The sequence below is a fragment of the Canis aureus genome, chromosome 1, assembly GCF_053574225.1.
Source record: "Canis aureus isolate CA01 chromosome 1, VMU_Caureus_v.1.0, whole genome shotgun sequence".
Taxonomy (NCBI): Eukaryota; Metazoa; Chordata; class Mammalia; order Carnivora; family Canidae; genus Canis; species Canis aureus.
The window spans coordinates 48,863,453-48,882,769 of record NC_135611.1 but is presented as its reverse complement, the minus strand read 5'-3'; the positions used below and the strand labels follow the sequence as shown (position 1 = coordinate 48,882,769).

At 39.4% G+C, this 19,317-nt stretch overlaps 1 protein-coding gene across 6 annotated transcripts in view; it reads right to left on the bottom strand.

The window, feature by feature from the left end:
• Positions 1-19,317, bottom strand: part of LOC144314529 (uncharacterized) — a 59,249-nt gene that overhangs the window by 39,186 nt on the left and 746 nt on the right. For 3 of the 6 annotated variants that reach the window (XM_077898780.1, XM_077898770.1, XM_077898813.1), the window contains exons 2-4: positions 19,236-19,299; positions 12,832-12,912; positions 11,824-11,922 (exon numbers count right to left, since the gene is read on the bottom strand). In XM_077898780.1, coding sequence (XP_077754906.1) covers positions 11,824-11,839 — 16 coding nt within the window. In that variant the 5' untranslated portion in view covers positions 11,840-11,922; positions 12,832-12,912; positions 19,236-19,299. Of the gene's footprint in view, positions 1-11,823; positions 11,926-12,831; positions 12,913-19,235; positions 19,300-19,317 lie in introns of all 6 variants that reach the window. The other 3 variants (XM_077898791.1, XM_077898807.1, XM_077898803.1) reach the window with 3 other exon arrangements.

Below are 19,317 nucleotides of genomic sequence, written 5' to 3'. Positions count from 1 at the left end.
TTCCCCCTTTGGATTCTAGTAATTTGCTGGAGTGGCTCACAGAACTCAGGGAAACACTTACTTAGGTTAACCAGTTTATTGAAGGATGTGATAAGGGATATAGATGAACAGCCTGGTAAAGAGGTACTTAAGGTGAGGTATGGGAAGGTGCCAAGTACAGAACTTTTGTGCCCATGTAGTTGGGCTGGATTACTATCCTGGTATGCAGATATATTCACCAACCTGGAAGGTCTCTGAATCCCGTATTTTGGGAATTTTTATGGAGAATTCCTCATCTAGGTTTGTTTAATCAATCATTAATTCTATTTTTAGGCCTCCTTCTTTCTCAAGTGAATGGGCATGGGGTTGGGAATGGCTGAAAATTTTAAGTTTCCAAACATGGCTTGACTATTTCCTGTGGTCAGTCCTTATCATGGAGCCCAGCCAGAGTCACCTCATTAAAACAAAAAACATTCCTATCACTCAGGAAATTATGAGGGTTTTAAAAGCCCTATGTCAGGAACCAGATTCAAAGACCAAAGATGCTCTTAGTTCTAATACCACTCAGGAAATTGCAAGGGTTTTAGAAGCTCTGTGCCAAGAATTGGGGACAGAAACCAATATATATTTTTTCCTATTATTTCACACTGAAAATGAGGACAATTTTGCTTCCTCTTTTCCAATCTTTATCATTTCATTTCTTTTTCTTCCTCTATTGCAGTGGCTAGGACCTCCAATTCAATGTTGAGTAAACGTGACAAAAGCCTTATTCTTTATTCTGGTAGAAAATAATTTAATATTTCAACATGAATGTATGTTAACTGGAGGTTTTTCATAGATGTTCTTTATAAGTTGAAAAAGTACCTTATATTCTTTGTTTGGTGATAATTGTTCTTGTGAATGGATGTTGAATTTTGTCATATTTTTCCTCCATGTATTAAAATGATCATATGGTTTTCTCCTTTATTCTATTAATATGGCAAAATATTGATTTTCTATGTTAAGACAACTTTAAGAGTGACATCAACAAGATGGTGGAATAGTTTTCAGCACTCATACCCTCACAGAAATATTACTTAGCACAACTCTCCTTGCATAAAAATATCTTTACAAAGAAAAGATACACTGAAGTGTATCTTCACATTACTCCTGTCACCATTCCCAGCAAGACCCAGCAGCCCAGCTTGAAGACAAAAGAGAGTTGTAAAGTGTTCACTTGTCTTCTATCTTCTTTAAAAAAAAAAAAAAAAAATGTGCCATCATCGGGCCTGAAGTTTTCTCTATGAGATTTTTGGTGGTTATAGAGCTATTCAGATTTTCTGTTCCATGTTGGGTCAATTTGGTTAAGTTGTATTTTTCAAAATTGCTCAATTCATCAAAATTACTTTTTGCTGGAATCAAATTTTTCATAATCAAGTTGCTCTTATGGTCTTTCTATTATATTTAGGAATTATAGTGATAACCCTTCTTTCAATCATGATATTAGTAACTGGTGTTCTTTTTTTTTAATCAACCTAACTCAGTTTATCAGTTATGTTGAACTTTTCAACAAATAAGCTTCCAGTTCTGTTAATTTCCTCTATTGGTTAACATGTTTTATTTAATTGATTTTTGTTCTGATCTTTCTTTCCTTCTAATTTGTTTAGTTTGCTTTGTTCTTCCTTCCTGAGCTTTTTTTTTTTAAGATTTATTCATTTATTTGAGGGGGGAGGGGCAGAGGGAGAGAATCTTGAAGCTAAAATGTGGAAACACCAAGATGTCCTTGAGTGAATAAACTGTGGAATATTATTAGTACTAAAAAGAAACGACCTATGAAAAGCTGAAATGACATAGAGAACTTCACATGTACATTGCTAAGTGAAAGAAGCCAATCTAAAAAGACTACATACTATACGACTCCAACTATGTGACCTGGAAAAGACAAAACTATGGAAACTGAAAGGATCAGTGATTGCCAGAGGGTGGAAGGTTGGAGCTAGGGGAAAATGAATACACAAAACACAGAGAATTTCTAAGACAGTGAGAATACTCTGTTTGATACCTAACGATGGATACATATTATTATACATTTATCCAAATTCACAGAATGTACAACAGCAAGAGTGAACCATAATGTAAACTATGGACTTTTAGTGATGTGTAGGTTCATCAATTGTAACAAATGTACCACTCTGCTTAGGGATATTGATGATGGAGAGGCTGTGTATGTATGGAGGCAGAAGATATGTGGAAATCTCTGGGTCTCTCAATTTTTCTGTAAACCCTAAACTGCTCTAAAAAAATAATGTCTCAATAAAAATAATTAATTTTAAAAATCAGTTAGGTAAAGATGATTGATCTACATATCTATATCTTTGATACTTTTGTCTAGTTATTGTATCAATTGCTCTGTAAAAGATGTTAAAGTTTCCCACTATGATTACAATATTTTTTCATCGGGGATCCCTGGGTGGCGCAGTGGTTTGGCGCCTGCCTTTGGCCCAGGGCGCGATCCTGGAGACCCGGGATCGAATCCCACATCGGGCTCCGGTGCATGGAGCCTGCTTCTCCCTCTGCCTGTGTCTCTGCCTCTCTCTCTCTCTCTCTGTGACTATCATGAATAAATAAATAAAATCTTTAAAAAAAAAAAAAAAAAAAAAAAAAAACAATATTTTTTCATCAATTTTTGTTTTTTTTATTTAGAGTCTGTTTTAGAAGCATACATGTTTATGATTGTTGTATCATCCTAATAGAGGTTTTCTTTCATTATGTAATGTTCCTATTTATTTCTATTTATTTCTCTTTGGAAGTCTATTTTGTCTGATATTAATATAGCCACTTCAATCTTCTTATATTTTTTTTGCAGGATAGGTTTCTTCCATCCGTTTTATTTTCAGCCTTTTTGAGTCTTTATGTGTGTTCTTTCATTTGTTTTTTAAGTTGGCTCCATGTTGAACTCATGCCCCTGAGCTTAAGATCTGAGCTGAGATCAAGAGTTAGATGCTTAATCGACTGAGCCACCCCAAAACCCCGTCTTTGTTTTTCATTTAATGTTATATTTTTACTTCTAAAACTTTTACTTTATACACTTTCAATTTCTCTTATGAGATTTCCTACCTTCTCATTTATTAGGAGCGTTTTTTTTTTTTAACCCCACTGAACAGAATTATAACAGCTGCTTTAAAATTCTTGATTTTCTTCTCTCTTGAAAATAGGTCACATTATTTTGCTAAGTGAAATAAGTCAATCAGAGAAAGACTATTATCATATGGTTTCACTCATATGTGGAATACAAGAAACAGTGAAAGGGACCCTAAGGGAAGGAAAGGAAACCAAATAGGGAAAAATTAGAGAGGAAGACAAACCATGAGAGACTGTGAACTCTGGGAAACAAATTGAAGGTTACTGGGGGGAAGTGGGTGGAAGAATGGAGTAACTGGGTGACAGGCATTAAGGAGGGCATGTGATGTGATGAGTACTGGATGTTATATGCTGGCAAACTGAATTTAAATTAAAAAAATGAAAAAAGAGAAATGCAAATTTTAAGAGAAATGCAAATCAAAACAATAAAACAGGTCACATTTTCCTGCTTCTTCATATTTTGAATAGTTTTGGATTATATCCTGGACACTGTGAATGTTATTATCATCAAAACTGACTTCTGTGATACTGATCCCATCATTGTTATTTTTTAATAGGCAATTGACTTGGTTAGACTCAAACTGCAAAGCTTGCCTCACCTATGATGGCTACGTAGCAATTAAATCTCAGTTCACTACTCTACACCTTAGCTGCAAGCTGCTTTGAGCTGCCTTGTGCATGAGTAGTGTGAGGGTCAGCTAGAGACTTGGACAGAGTTCAAACACAGATTCTAGGTCACTCCTTCTCTGGGTGATCCCTCACTCTCTCCTGGTTGTGTTCCACTCTTTGATTCTTCAGGCCAGAAACATGACAGGCTTTCTACCAGAATTTTAGTCACCCACACGATCTTTGCAACCATGACCCATTCTCTGGCCAAAGCTAAACACCAGGAAACTCTCCTCCCCCAAGTTTCAATTCCTCCCTGTCTGCTTTTGTTGACTCTCCAGAGCCCCCGGTAGCTATTGATTATAGTTTGTCTAGAGTTTATAATTGCAGTTTCTGAAACAGTCTGTTAGGAGCCTGCTCCACTGTAACACTGGGTATGTTTCTTTTTTAATACTGCGTATGCATTACCCAGTGAGAAGCTCTCAACATAACATGACTGGTGTCCCTGATACCCAATAAACTTATTAAGAGATAAAATGTGATCATATCTTGGGAAATTCTTTTGGCATGTTAAATGTACTGTCAAGTAAAAGGAAGCATTTAGTCATATGTAGAAATTGACCAGTTCCCAAAGATGTAAATATGGCCCAAACAAATGTTAAGAAAAATATACTGAAGTCTTAAGGAGCCAGAAACATAGGTGAGGGGAGATGCTCACTGTAGGGTGATGGGGAGCCCATCTGGTCATTTTACTCATGACCTCAATCATTTTTATCCATGACTCTATAGCAGAAAGTGATAAGGTTTTCACCGCGATTGGAAATGAGAAAAAGTGTGGCTCGGTTCCTGGCAAATCTGTAGGTGGTATGACACTTAAATTGCATACACTTAGTTCCTAAAAAAAACTGTATACAGCAAGACTTTGATGTCTAAGTCTAAAGTTTGAAAAGACAACAAACATCCACATGCCTCAGAGTACACGGAGATTCATTCTGTTCAGGATCTTTAATTTATAAAGAAAGTTCAATAACTCCATTAAACACAGGAATTGTCTATTCAACAAACATGGCAGATCCAAGCAGCAAAACAATCTGTAAAATTGGTCCCCTCTCAAACTGCGTTTATAAACTGGAGTTGCTAAATCTAGCAGTTCTTGCCTAAGAATTTTCACAGGTGTTCATTTGCATGTGTAGGATTCCTCTTGGTTATGTAAGTTTTTCAACAAGTTGAGTCGGATTTCAAATCTAATTTGTGAACACTGGTGTCTGACTACCCATTCCCATAGCAGAGATAGTAATTATTCTACATTTCCAGCCATTCCTAGGGATTACAGAGTTAGAAAACAGAAGAGCAAAATTTTAATTCCAATCTACTAGTCCCAGCTCATATATAATTCTCAGGCTTAAAAGATGTCTTCTTACTTCACACCCTTGCCTCAGGTGTCTTCCTCATCCAACATATACAGCATCCAATGATTGGAAGCCTCATCTTCCAAATTCCACTTCGCTGTTTACCAAAACCTTCAAATTCCACCCTCTTGCCTGCCCTATAAGAAGATGTCTGTTTGCACTTGGAGTCCCCTTCTATGGTCACCATCATTACTCCTGGATGGGGTCCCATGTAGCCTTGCCAGAAGCATGGCAGGCTAGGCCCTCCCAACATCTGACTGCCTATCTTCCCAGCCCACAGCTCCAGGTGTCCCTTGCACCACCTACCCCTGCCCTGCATGCAGCTCCCACACATGTGCAAAGCACGCAAAGCCACACCTGCACCTTTGTCCATTCCAAATTCCTCTACCTGGACAATCTGCACAGTCCACACCCCACCCTACCTCTGCTGCCATGCAGATCTCATTTCTTCCTTCCCCATGTAAAACTGACCCTTCCTCTTCTGTACTCCACATTTTAATGTCCTTATGTTTTCATGTTTCTCTCCCTCTAATAGAATATAACTTGTTTGAGGGCAGAAATGGATCACATTTCTCTTTGTATTCCTCAGCCATAAAAATCATCCTCATACATGTTAAATGTTACATCTCACATCACTGTTCCATATGTTAAATGTAGCTGATGAAAGAACAGATACATAAACATGTACTCTTCATTGCAACCAGGGAGATATGACAATGGTTCCCTATACATAATTCACCTGCTTATGTCTCAGCTTTACACAAAACTTCCTCTGAAGTAGAATTTCTCCAAACCACAACCACTCATCTTTCTCCACTTCCATATTCATCAACTTCAAAGGCTCTGGGAATCAACTTTTCACTTTGATTCTTATTCCCTACTATATTCTAGATCCCAAACTCCTTGGGAGGATATTGAAGGCATTACCTTTCTGTAATGCAAACATTTACTGCGCTCCTTCTTTGTACCAGGTCCTATAACTAGATGGGGAGTTTGGGGGGCAGGGAGATTACCTCATTTAATTCTCACAACAACTCTGTGAGGTGAATATTAATACACATGTTTTTACGGATGAGAAAATTAAGTAACTTTCCCAAGGTCACATAGGTAATAAGAGATAAAGGTATCATTTGCACATAGATTAACCATTTTCTGGTGTTTTTTTTTTTAAGATTTATTTATTTATTTATTTATTTATTTATGAGAGACACAGAGAGAGAGGCAGAGACACAGGCAATGGGAGAAGCAGGCTCCCTGTGGGGAGCCTGATGCAGGATCCAATCCCAGGACCCCAGGACCACGACCTGAGCCAAAGGCATATGCTCAACCACTGAGCCACCCAGGAACTCCAACTGCCCATATTCTGAAGACACATTCTTTTTCTCCATTCCAGCATGGGGGACAAGGGACAAATATTCTAGGCTGGTTACTGGTTTTATGTCCTTCCTATAATATGTCTATTGTATTTCAAAGACTTGAAACATTTTTAAAGGCACAGAGTATTTCCCATCAAAATGGGTAAAGCTTATCTTTGACAAGAGATAAAAGCAAAGAAGCTCCTGGCTTTGAGTTAAAACCACATGTATGCAAAGGTTATTGTGTTACTCAAGACCATTTTTACTCTGTCTTTGGCTGTAAGACACCCAAGCATAGTGGGTGCAGAAGGAAGGCAGTGGAGGGGCTTCCCCAAGGAAGGATCATAGACTCATGGGCCTTTCACAATCTGCCAAAGGTGCTTCAAAAAGTGTCATTCAGGTCTCAGACCCTTTGACAAAAACAAAGGTTTTTTGAGAACAGGAAGAGTTGGGGGTTTTTTTATATCTCCTTACAAGAAATTTCCATCCGTTGCCTTTTCATTTTACTTTTCATTCAAAAGCACAGCATATTTCTATATTGAAAACTTCCTAGGAAGCAGAGAGCCATTTCTCACACTCTGAGTCAGGGTTTTGCTCTGATGAGGTAAACAGCATGCATCCTGAAAACTCTTACTAGAGAGAACCACTGAAACCTTTTAGATCAAAAGGAAATGATTTAAAAAAAAAAAAAAAAAGGAAATGACTGGTAAACACTTTGAGTCTGGGTTCTTCTGTGGCAAATGGAAAATACAGAGAAGCAGTAATCCTGAATGTTAGCATCAGGTTCAAATAACATCTCCACAGAAGAACAAGAACTGATCTGGAAATGGGCTCTTTCAAGTCAGACCCAGGTTTCAAGGGTCCTGCCACTCACACAATTTTGGAGGGCCCTCCCCATGAGAAAAAGTGACATTGAATAAATTATAAATTATAAACAAAGCTGTGGTTTATCTAACAACAGGCAAAACCTACCCCCCCAAAATTATGTGATATTTTTATTAACCACCCCCTGATACATTTCAGTAGTGCTTCTTTTTCTACAATTTTTTAGCTGCATACCCTTTTTTTTTTTTTTTTTTTGGCTGCATACCCTTTTTAATCACTTCTTCCTGTAAATATTTTGTATTATTTTTGTAGAGAGAATAAAAGTTAATCCTGGAGAGTTTTTTTTTTTTTTTTAGCTTGATTAAAATTTGGGATTCTTTTCAACATTAATAGCTCAAGAATAAATGTTAGCTTCTCAAGTCATGTTAATATAAATTTTTTTATTTTTTTATTTTATTTATTTATTTATTTATTATTTATTATTTATTTGTTTTTTAATATAAATTTTTAAGACTGTCAGATTTGGAGAAACCTTTATCAAGTTTCATACAGGAACAGTAAAATCTGGGAAATTTTCTCACAGAGTACCTACTGGCTCCATAGATTTTAGATCTTGTTTCTCTTTCACCACCCACATGCTTTCTGTACTAGGTTCTGTAAAAAGCATTCTCGTTATGTGTTCTTGTATGTGTTAAAAGCTGAGTGAGTAGGCACTGTAGCCAGCAAGAATATCTCTGGAAGCCGTTCCTACCCAAGGACAACTACCCATAGCTTACCTCTTCAGGGAAGTGACTGCAAACCACATAAGTAAATCTCAAATTAAAAGTATCCATAAATCAACTTTCCCTGGGCCCAATCCCAAAATCCCCATGGCCTCTCCAAAGGAGGTGGGTCAGAGTGGAAAGAAGAGTCTCAACTGATTGTAGTTAAAATATGTTTTGCAAATTTTATAAACTACACCATCACATGACCATTTTTTATCCTGACCCTTTCCAAAGCCTTAGGAGGGACCTCGGGAAGTGATAGGCCCTATGTGGCTCAAGCTGCCTTTACACACAGTAAAAGCCACCTCTCTGGGTTCCCTGGCTTTTCAGGCCCTCCATCTGCCACTAGTAATCAACTGAAAAAACATGCATGAGCTCAAGAACTCATCTTCCACCAGCCCCTCCATAATTGCATATACTTGTTCATTTATTTCTTACAGCAACACTGAGGAGTGCTACCCCCATGTGCAGACAGGAAACAGGCTCGAAGTCACCAGGGAGCAGAGCAGAACCCAGAGCAAACTCCCAGAAGCCCTTACTACATTCAATAGCTGCTTCCTACAGTCTTTTTTTCCCCAGAACAGAAAACATTTTAAGTATAGATATGAAGAAGGAATAAAAAAAAAAAAGTGACTTAGAGTCCTATTACCTAGATACAACCTTAGTAAGATTTTGACATTTCTACATTTTATGGAAAACAGAAATTGAAATTATTACATTAAATAAACCCATTTTTCCTCATTTTTAAAGAAACACAAGTTCCTTGTCAAAAATATGAAAAATCTTGAAGACACTAAAAACCATCTGTATTAGTTTTCTGGGGCTGCTATCCCAAAATCCAGCAAAATGGGTGGCTTAAGCAACAGAAATGTAATGGTCTCATCCTTGTGAATGCTAGAAGTCCAGCAACAAACTGTTAGTGAGGCTGCTTCCCTCTGAGGGCTGTCAGAGAGAATCAGTTCCATACCTCTCTTTAAGCTTCTGGTGGGTCACTGGCAATCTGTGGCATCCCATGGCTTTAGAAGCATCAAAGAGCACCAGGCATATTTTATTAGGGTCCCACCCTACTTCAATATGACCTCATTCTGATTTAACTCATTATATCTGCAAATATCTTGTTTCCAAAAAAAATGTCACATCAGCCGAGGGCTAGAGATTTGATGTGCAAATTTTAAGGGGACACAATTCAACCCATCACATCATCCCAAAACCTAAAAGAGAAGGAAAACCTGTGTTGGCAATTTATCATTGGAGAATTTTTTAAAGTATGGCCACAGATTATTTTACCATGGCAAGTGGGATCCGTGTCCCCTTTCCTAAGAGTCTGGGCAAGGCGATGACAGCTCTACTCAGTGATGCCAGTTCATATTCAAATCATCGGAGCCCAGGTACTAGACAGGGAGTGAAAGAGTTTCTAGATGTTTCCAGCCCCAACTGTCAAGTAATCCACAGCTGGGAGTCTTACCACCTGAGGTCCCAGACCTCACTGAGTAAAAACAAACTACCCCTACTCATCCTGTCCCAATTCCCAACCAACAGAACCTGGGAGCACAAGAAAACGGTTGCTTAAGCCATCCATTTCTGGGGGAAGCTAGTTACACAAAAATAGTACCTAGAAATGTTATGGTTCTTAGGTTTTTTTGTTTTTTTTTTTAATGTGCCTTTAAAAATATATCTCCCTAGAGTGAGTCATTGACTTCATAGATCAAAAGGAAATGATAAATTATTTATCTGATTCTTAGATTTTCTTAAAGAAATAGAAAAACACCTAAACTACATTTCTAAACATTAGCATTGTATATAATAAATAAAACGACTCCATCCATAAGGAACAAAGGGACATCCTCAAGTCTCAGGTGGAGGAAGAGACCAAGTGAAGCCTACTAATTCAACAGATGCTAACGTGGGGTTTACCAGTACTTGTACCAATTAAAAGTACAAGTCAGATAAACATCAGAGTCTTACAGATGCAGAAAACATGTGAGGCTCTTGGAAACAAAAATGTGCCACATTACTCAGCCCTCGTTTTAAGAAAGGGAGAGTGTTAGTATCTCAACAAGATAAACAGGTATGCCAACATTAACACACACCAGAACCACATCAGTTTAAGTGGTCATCAAATGATAATTCTCCTGAAAAATGGGGTAAACCATGAGGTGCAAGAAAGACACTTCCTGGAAATTGGGGGAGCCTCAGGGGGAACAGTACAGGGAGGCTCCGAAGATCAGCTTCATCCTCTAGATGCATGACCAATCAAACCACGTGCATACCAATCGAATATCTGTGTTTTGGTCCAAAGTGAGTAAGACTGGTCTTATAAATCCTGTGGATCATAATTTCCTCACTACTGAGTTGTTCATTACTGAGCTTGACTGCTCTTTTGGATAGCAGAAGTGTTCAAGCATTTTTTAAGGGACAGGATGATCCATGGTGCCTTGAAAATCTGAAAGCAAATGCTATTGCCTTGAAAGACAAAAGACTTAGCTAGAAATGAGGTGTTCCCAGCACTTTCCCCTGAAGACTATTAGATGGCTTTCCATTGTCTTCTGATCAGGAGTACTGCAGAAAACCCTAAGGCAAATGGGATTTTGATTTTTGCATAGCTAACTTGCTTCTTTTTGCCTAAGTGCTCATAAGATCTATTTCTTATATCCTTGTAATATAAAAATGTTGCCATTTGTTTTTGTTGGAATATACTGAATCCTCTCTGTCTATGTATTTAGAAAACACGTGTTAAATTAAGTTTTTAGTTGTTGCTTCTGTTTTCTGTAGCAACAGGAATCATAGGTTGACTTGTTTTCCCTTCTCCAAATATCACCTCCCATGCTGGGTCAATTTTTTTAACCTTTTCCTCTAGATTCTGAGAACCTTCCTCAGTATGGTTCTTTAAATCACTGATTCCACATTTGACAACATCCTCTAGTATTTAGATTTGAACTGTTACTGCGTCTTTAATCTTCCTTTAATCCCATATTTTTTGAGACTCTGCCTAGTGCTCTGATTCAGACATGCTGGGTTTGCAATTCCCCAAAATTCTAGGCATTCTCTCACCTCGAGGGCTTCACGTATCATACTCTTTCCCCCAGAACACTTCCCTGTCCTTGCACTTGGCAAACTTCACATTTCTCTTCTTCCTCTTCTGCTTCCTCCCTGCCCTCACCTTCCAAGAAGGGAAATAAATCCACACTTGGTGTTTATCAGCAGACACAGCATCATCATTGCCCTTGGCCTCCCTCTACCTACCAGAGTGCATCTGATCTCCCTCTCAAGCTACAACCCAGCTTGCTATACACAACTCTCATCCCCCACCCTCCTCATCCACATCCACTGCCAGACAGAAATGGGACATACCCTATCCCTGCTGCCTTGGGTGTTGTAGTTCAAAGTTGGAAGACGTTCCCCCTTCAGTTAATGCCGTTTTAAACTAGGAGTCCCTGACTCTGTCTTTTTAAACAAATCTTAGGAACTACTAATTTCAAGAAGTTTATCCTTGAACATACGTTAGAAGTCTTCGTTGTATCCATATATTATTACATTAGAGATTCTTACTGAAGGGACCTAAATACATAAGAATATGCACAGACAGCTGAGGCACATGTACAATAAAGCACAATTCCACCAATGTTATCAGACATTAGGTAATGTATTTTCAGTATTTTCAGACATTAGGTAAACTGTATGGTGAGGAGGGAGACACTAGCCTCCCAGGAAAGAGAATGGTCTCCACTTTCGAGATGTCTTCCTTTTGGCAGGTGTGGGACTTACCTTCTAGTGTCTCCATCTCCTGGATTTCAACAGAATCTCAGGGCTGAGAGATTCCAATCGTTCAATATACGAACTTGTATGAAAACTTGCTTCTGCTTCCTGCTGAGGGAATTCAGGTCATGAGAATTTATTTTCCAGTAAAATCTCACAGATAACTAAGTGACTTGTGATTCATTAATGCATATGATGTAGCAAAAACATATACTAATGGTTCTAGTTACATTTTTTTTGTTAAAAGCAACTAGCATATTTGCTTGGATTGAGAAGAAGTTAATATATATATCATATCTAGCAAGTATGCCTCTTAACATTGGTATGTATGTTCCTGAAAATTTATGTAAAAAGAGGTTTTTAGGTTAACATATATTTCAAGGGACATTTCCTTTTAGAAAAATTACATCATGAAATTTTATAAGTGAAGATTTCTTTTGAAAAATTATAACTGGGGGATCCCTGGGTGGCTCAGCAGTTTAGCGCCTGCCTTTGGCCCAGGGCGTGATCCCAGAGACCTGGGATCGAGTCCCACGTCAGGCTGCCTGTGTGGAGCCTGCTTCTCCCTCTGCCTGTGTCTCTGCCTCTCTCTCTGGTCTCTCACGAATAAATAAATAGAATTAAAAAAAAAAAAAGAAAAATTATAACTGTATTTTAATTTTTGGTAATTTTTTTTTAATCTTTCATTTCTTTAAATTAGGTGCATCTATCCCTTTATGTTAACTCTTTATAGTGTCAATTTATCAAAAAAAAAAGATAATAATGTCATAGGGTCTAATTTTAAAAATGAAAGACATGCAGACCCTAGGGTATCAGACTGCTTCAGAACTAATTTTAAAAATGAAAGACATGCAGACCCTAGGGTATCAGACTGCTTCAGAACATTTGGATTTTATTTTTTTAACTTTGAAGGTTAGTATTAACTGATATTGGCTTTCATAAATTTGAAATTCATATTCCCTTCACCAAAATCAAGGTAATTCTATGGCATCTACTTCTCCAGCTCTGCCTTCTTACCTTCTCAACCTACAGGATGTTGTCATGTGCATATCCTACAACCTTCATAGCATCAAAATGTTCTTTATTAGGCAGAGGAAGCTAGTTGGGGCCAAAGAGAAGAAAGACATCAGATAGAAGCAAAGAGAAGAGTAGGGGTGCACACATTCAAAGCCCTCCTCCCCCATAGCACCACCATTCCTGAAGCCACTTAAAACACTCCCTTCTTGGCAGGCAAGTCCCAACTGGCTTTCTACCATATGCAACCAAGAGTCTTCACTAATACAACTGCTTTATGTAACATCTATATTGCTATAAAGTTGGGCATAAACAATTTTTGTAATTTTTAATCTTATATTTACACAGCTCTTCAAAAGCATCTAAACACTGCTATACACATTCTCTTCTGATATGTAAAAATCATTGGGTGAAATGGGTAAGGCAGCATCTACCATAGAGATAGAGATACTATTTTAAACAGCAACCACACACACACAAAAAATGTTGTCTTTCATTAAGACAAAGAATCATTTAAATTTTGCCTGAGGCCATACAGCAGGTGCAAAACTGGAAATGAGCTCAAGTCTTCCGACACTACACCCAGGGCTCTACACCCACTCCCCTGGTCTGCTGAATCCTAGCCTGCTGCTCCTCACCCCCACACCTAAACACGCACACACAGCAAATATGCTACAGAGACTGGCTCTAGGAAGGAAACCTCTCCACGATGTAAATATCTACTTTCTAACTGGTCTATTTTATAAACATGATTTTGTAAAACAGCATCTCTTTATTGCAAGGTACATTTGTGCAGCTACTAGTTTACTTACTCAAAACTAATAAAGAATTAGTGACACCTTGTGGCAAAAACATATCAATTCATTCCTGTGCTACTATCACCCATTTTCACCTGACAGACTTGTCCAAAGGCCTTATTAAGTCGTTAAGCCAACAGCAAAAATTATGGAAAGAATCTAAGGTTACAGATTCTCCTCATAACTAGATCTCTCTTTGAATTACTCTACTTGGGCTTTAGGCCCCACTTCCCCAAAACCGGTTATGGTCAAGTTCACAGACACCATCCATGTGAGTAGAATCAATGGTTACTTCTCCGTTTTGATCTTACTTAAGCCCTTGTACAAATAGACCAGGTTGAGCCCACTGCTCCTGAAACCCTGGGTTTCAGCGATGCTACACTGCTTCCCTCCTACCTCTAAAGCCCTCCAAGCCCTTCCAGTGCTCATGAGTACCAAACTTATATCCCTGGCCCCAACCTTTCCACTGAACTCCAGAAACATCTCCAACCTTCCAACTTTACACCTCCATTTGATATCTAATAGCATCTCAAAATCTTGGGCCTCTTGACTTCCTGCTTCTTCAATCTCAGTAAACAATAGGATTTTCATGTTTATTTGCTCTAGTCAAAACCTTAGAGGTCATCTTTTCTTCCTCTACTCCTCCCCTCTATCTAATCAATCAGTAAGTTATCTGGATTCCTTCTCCAAAATGTCCCCAAGGCACTCCTCTCCATTTCCCCTATGTTCACCCTAACTCAAGCCATATCCCCTCTCTTAGCCACACCACCTTCCTAAACTAGTTTTACTCTCCACCTCCTACAATCTGTTCTTCATGTGATAATCGGTGATCTTTGTAAGAGAACTCAGAGAGGATCATCTTCCCACCTTAGAACCCTTGAATGGCTCCCAATAATCCCATCATCCCCATTCTACAAGGCCTCACCTGACTGGACTCCTAGCCACCTCTAAAAACTTCCAACCATTCTCCCCCTTGCTCTCCATTTTCTGACCAACAGAAGTTAACACTTCTGTTACTTAAACATGACAACTTTGCTGCTGCCTTCAGGACAGTGCACCAGCTACTCTCCTCTGCCTGTGCTGCTCCCCAACAATTTGATGTGACTGGCTCCTTCCTAGGGCATACAGGTCTCATGTTAAATACTCCCTTCGCAGCCTTTTCTAAAGCAGTGGCTAAGGCAGCACTTCCTATCCTAACACCCTGTTGTATGTTCATCAGTTTTTATGATTCCATGAAATTGTTTTCTTGCTTTTTTCAATTCATTTGCCTATCATCTGTCTCCCTTCACTAAAATGAGAGTCCCATCTATTCCTAGTTCTTACTAAGTGCCTGGAACAAGGAAGGTGCTTGATGTTTATTGGATAATAACTGTCATAGGTTCTTTCTTACTTTCTCTTACCATGCTTAGAAATATTTCATGGGCACCTGGCTGGCTCAGTCAGAAGAGTCAGCGACTCTTGATCTCAGGGTTGTGAGTTCAAGCCTCACAGATTACTTAAAAAATAATAAAATCTTTAAAAAAAAAAGAAATATTTCAGAAACTAGAGCCATTCAGTCATTTTCATACTCGAAAAGAAGCTCCTCCTTCTTTTCTTGGATAAACTGTATACCTGTGTCATTCAATCATTCATTCAATAAACTATGAAAGACAAACACTAAGCCATGTCGGAGGGCCAAAAACATGAATAGGATCCAATTCTTATGCTCAAGAAACTCCTGGCCTAGTTGTGGAGGCAAACACATCAGCAAGTTATTATAAATGCCATGTGGTAAATAAAAGATGGAAATATGATCAAGGACTATTGAGCCCCAGTTAAAGGCATCAGAAATGTGCTTCTGGAGAAAACAGGGGCTGTGGCTTAAAGAATGAGCAGAAAATTGGCTAGAAGGAATAAAAGGAAATAAATCAGAGGCAGAAAGCACAGTAATCTGCACAGTGGGACTGCTAAGGTTCAGCTACTCTTGGGGGGCAGGGAGAGGACAAGGAGAAATTAGCACAATGAGATCGGAAAAATAGGCAGCACCAGGTAGTAAAGGGCTTACATATAGCACACGCAAGGAGCTTGAACTACAGAGCAAAGAGGTTACAGAAACGTCTGAGGAGGGACCTAGCATGATCAGAGCAGCAATGCATTTAGACCATTCTGTGGTTGCGCAGAAAAGACACTCAGGCTGTCTGGATCTGGTTAGAGGCGGGTAAGAATAGTAGGTAGGGATCCAAAAAAGAGGTCTCAGAAATCAAAACAAATTTAGGAGATAAAATGGGTGTAACTTGGTGATTACTGGGGATACAGAGAATGAGAATGAGAGAGAGAGAGAGAGAGAGGGAGAAACATAGCAAGAGACGTTTAGGGATGGGAAGATAAAGAGCATAAGCTGATACTTCAGTGCATCGGTTCTAGACTCAGGCAGATATGGCTTTATATCTCAGTGTTGTCACTCACTTGCTGTACAACCTTGGTAAGTGACTTTAACTTCTTTAAAGCTGCAGTTCCCTTATAAGAACCTACCTCACAGTGTCATTGTAAAAACTAAGGGAAATCATGTGTATAAAGTGCTTGGCATATAATGTCTGCTGTATCAGAAACACCCGTTAATTACTAAGAAATTTGAAAATTATTATCTACCCACCTGGACTGGCATCGTCTACCTTTTCTATCACCATGCACGCTTCCAGACAAGCAATTGTGCATGAGGACCCATGCCTTCTTGCTTACATCATACCATCAATCCTGGCTCTCCCCAATATAATGTCCATTCTGCTCTCTCTCTCTACTCATTCCTATGAGCATACCCATTTACAATGAAATCTCTCCTTAAAAAATATAACTTTCTCTTGGCCCCATTTCCCTCTGGCTGCCATCCTGTTTCTTTCTATTCCTTTGCACCAAACCTCCCTGAGTCACAAAGTTCTTTCTTCCCATTCTCTTCTAAATCTATAACTGAACTTTGTCCTCTCCACTCCACTGCAAGCACCCTTTGCTCCATCACCAACGATCTCTACGTTGCTAGATTCAATGTTCACAGCTTGCTTGACCCATGAATTGCATTAGCCATCCTTACTCCCTTCTCCTTGAAACACTTTCATCACTCGATTTCCAGTGACCAGACTGTCTGCAATTTCTTCTGTTTCTCTGGCCACTCTTCATCTTCAAAAAATATGATGAAATACTTTCATCACTCGATTTCCAGTGACCAGACTGTCTGCAATTTCTTCTGTTTCTCTGGCCATCTTCATCATCAAAAAATAACCACTTTGTTGGTTATTTTTCATCTTTCCAGCCTCCATGCTCAAGGGCTCATGTCTTCTCTCTACACTCCTTAGCAATCTCATCAAATCTCATGGCTTTAAATTGCCTCTTTACATCATTAGCCCAAAAACTCGTATCTCTTCTCTGGACCCATCCCCCAAAGCCCCAGATTCCCATGTCAAACTGTCTCCTCAACATCTTCACTAGGATGACTAACATGCCTTTCAAGCTCAATGTACCTATGAACTTCTAATGCTCTCTCCAAAACCTGCTACTCTCCAGTGTTCCCTATAGAAGTAAATGGAAACTCCATTCTTGGCATAGCTTCTAGCCAGGACTGAGTGGTAGCTTGAATCAGACAACCCTCTTACAGGAATAACTGTAAAAACTGAAGCGAAAACTAAAATAAAAACCACATAGACTGTTTGAAGGCACTGGAGAATACCAAGGCAGTCAGGACATGAGGGACTGGGATCCCAGTGAGAAAGAAAATACATGGGAATACAGAACTCCTCCATTGCTTTTCTCCTGGGGTATTTGTTGAGTTTCAGAACAGGGCATTTCGGGGCAAGCAGAAAGCAATGGTCTAGAGTTGTCAGGAGTCTTTTGGATCTGGGGAAATAAAAATTATAGTTGAGAACAGAAGACAGAAGTCGAAGGGACAAGATCTCAGACAAAGGGGGATCACAGGGAAGTAAGCCGGACAACTTCGTTTGGCCTTTATCCTTAAGGCATTTGTTGAATTTTAAGCTCCAAGGACACTAGAAATCAAGAAACCGACACATTGCAAAGTGGCTAAGAAGGTAGGCAGCGCTTTCATTAACCTCACAGGCTTGGGAATACAAAAATGGGAGCTCAAGGTCCCCTAAAGATGAGAACCTGCTGAACACCCCAGGTTCCTAAAGGCCTATGTTCTGGGATCAGAACAAACCAGAAAGCAATCAGCCCTCCCAAAACTTGAATCCTTGATTAGTTCCTCTGCTCCCACTCTAATTGCCAGCCAGGATAAAATTAAATCCTCCAGGAAGACAGAACATCAGCCAGAGCCTCTCTGCAATTTTTTCTACACAGTATTCAACATGTACTCAAGAACTTTAGAGTGATCTTTAGCTCCTTTCTTTCTCAAGTGTCCCATTTCTAATTCATCTGTTTCTACCTTCAAAATAGGTTTGGGGATCTCTCTGACTGCATCTCAACCCTCCACTGCCTGGTCCCCAATCCAAACCACTTTCTTAGCCAGGCTAACTGTTCAATTCGGTCTGCTTCTGCCCTTGCCCCTGCTTCAGTCTATTCTCAACCCAGCAACTAGAATATAAATGCTTCTTTAAAACATTATATTTATGTCAAGGTCCTATTCAAAACCCTCTGGGTTTTTTTTTTTTAAGATTTTTTTATTTATTCATGAGAGACAGAGGGAGAGAGAGAGAGAAAAAAAAAAGAGAGAGAGAGAGAGAGAGGCAGAGACACAGGCAGAGGGAGAAGCAGGCTCCATGCAGCAGCCTGACACGGAACTCGGTCCCGGGACTCCAAGATTGTGCCCTGGGCTGAAGGCAGTGCTAAACCACTGAGCCACCTGGGTCGCCTCCTCTGGGGTTTTTAACCTCAGAGTAAAAGTTCATCTTTATGCTGACCTACAAGTCACAAGGATCTGAATTCATGAACTCTAACTTAATCTTCTAATGCTCTCCTCTGCCCCGTCCACCCTAGCCTCCTCCTTTCTTACCTTGAACACACCCGGTTTGTACCTGCCTTAGAACTTTGCACTAACTCCTTCTTGGAATCTTAGTCTCAAGTTTCTCTGCTCCACCTCCTTCACATCTTTACTCAAATGCCACCTTCTCAGTGAAGGCTTCCCTGACCAATCTAAAATCTCTAGGCCGCCACACCTCTGACACTTCCTAGCCTGCATTTTATACTTAGCTCTTAGAATTATCTAATATATAGACTCTACTCAGAGTTCTCCAAGGACCTGGGGCTTTTGAGCCTTTGAACAAGCCACTTCTGAATATGCATCCCCGGGACTCTCGCCGAGCAAAAAAACTCTATCACCCACCAAACACAATTATGATGTCACTTTCTCCTGCAGTCCTTTCAAAATTAAGTGATCAGGCCTAAAATTTTCATGCAGCGTTTACCCCTAGCACTTACTACACACCTTTAAGTCAGGATTATTTATACAATTACCTGCACGCCGGCTTTAAATCTTAATCCTCAAAGGGCAGGAGGAATCTAGATCTTAATATAATGGCTCACCATTTACCAGACACAGTTCCATTCTATGCTTATTAATACTTTTAATCCTCATCACAAGCCTTAACAGATAAATTCTACTACCCCCCCCCCCCCCATTTTACACACCAGGAAAATGAAGCACGGAAGCATTAACTTGCCAGAGGTGGTGGGGCTGACACACCGGCAGAACCTGGATTCAAATTCAGAC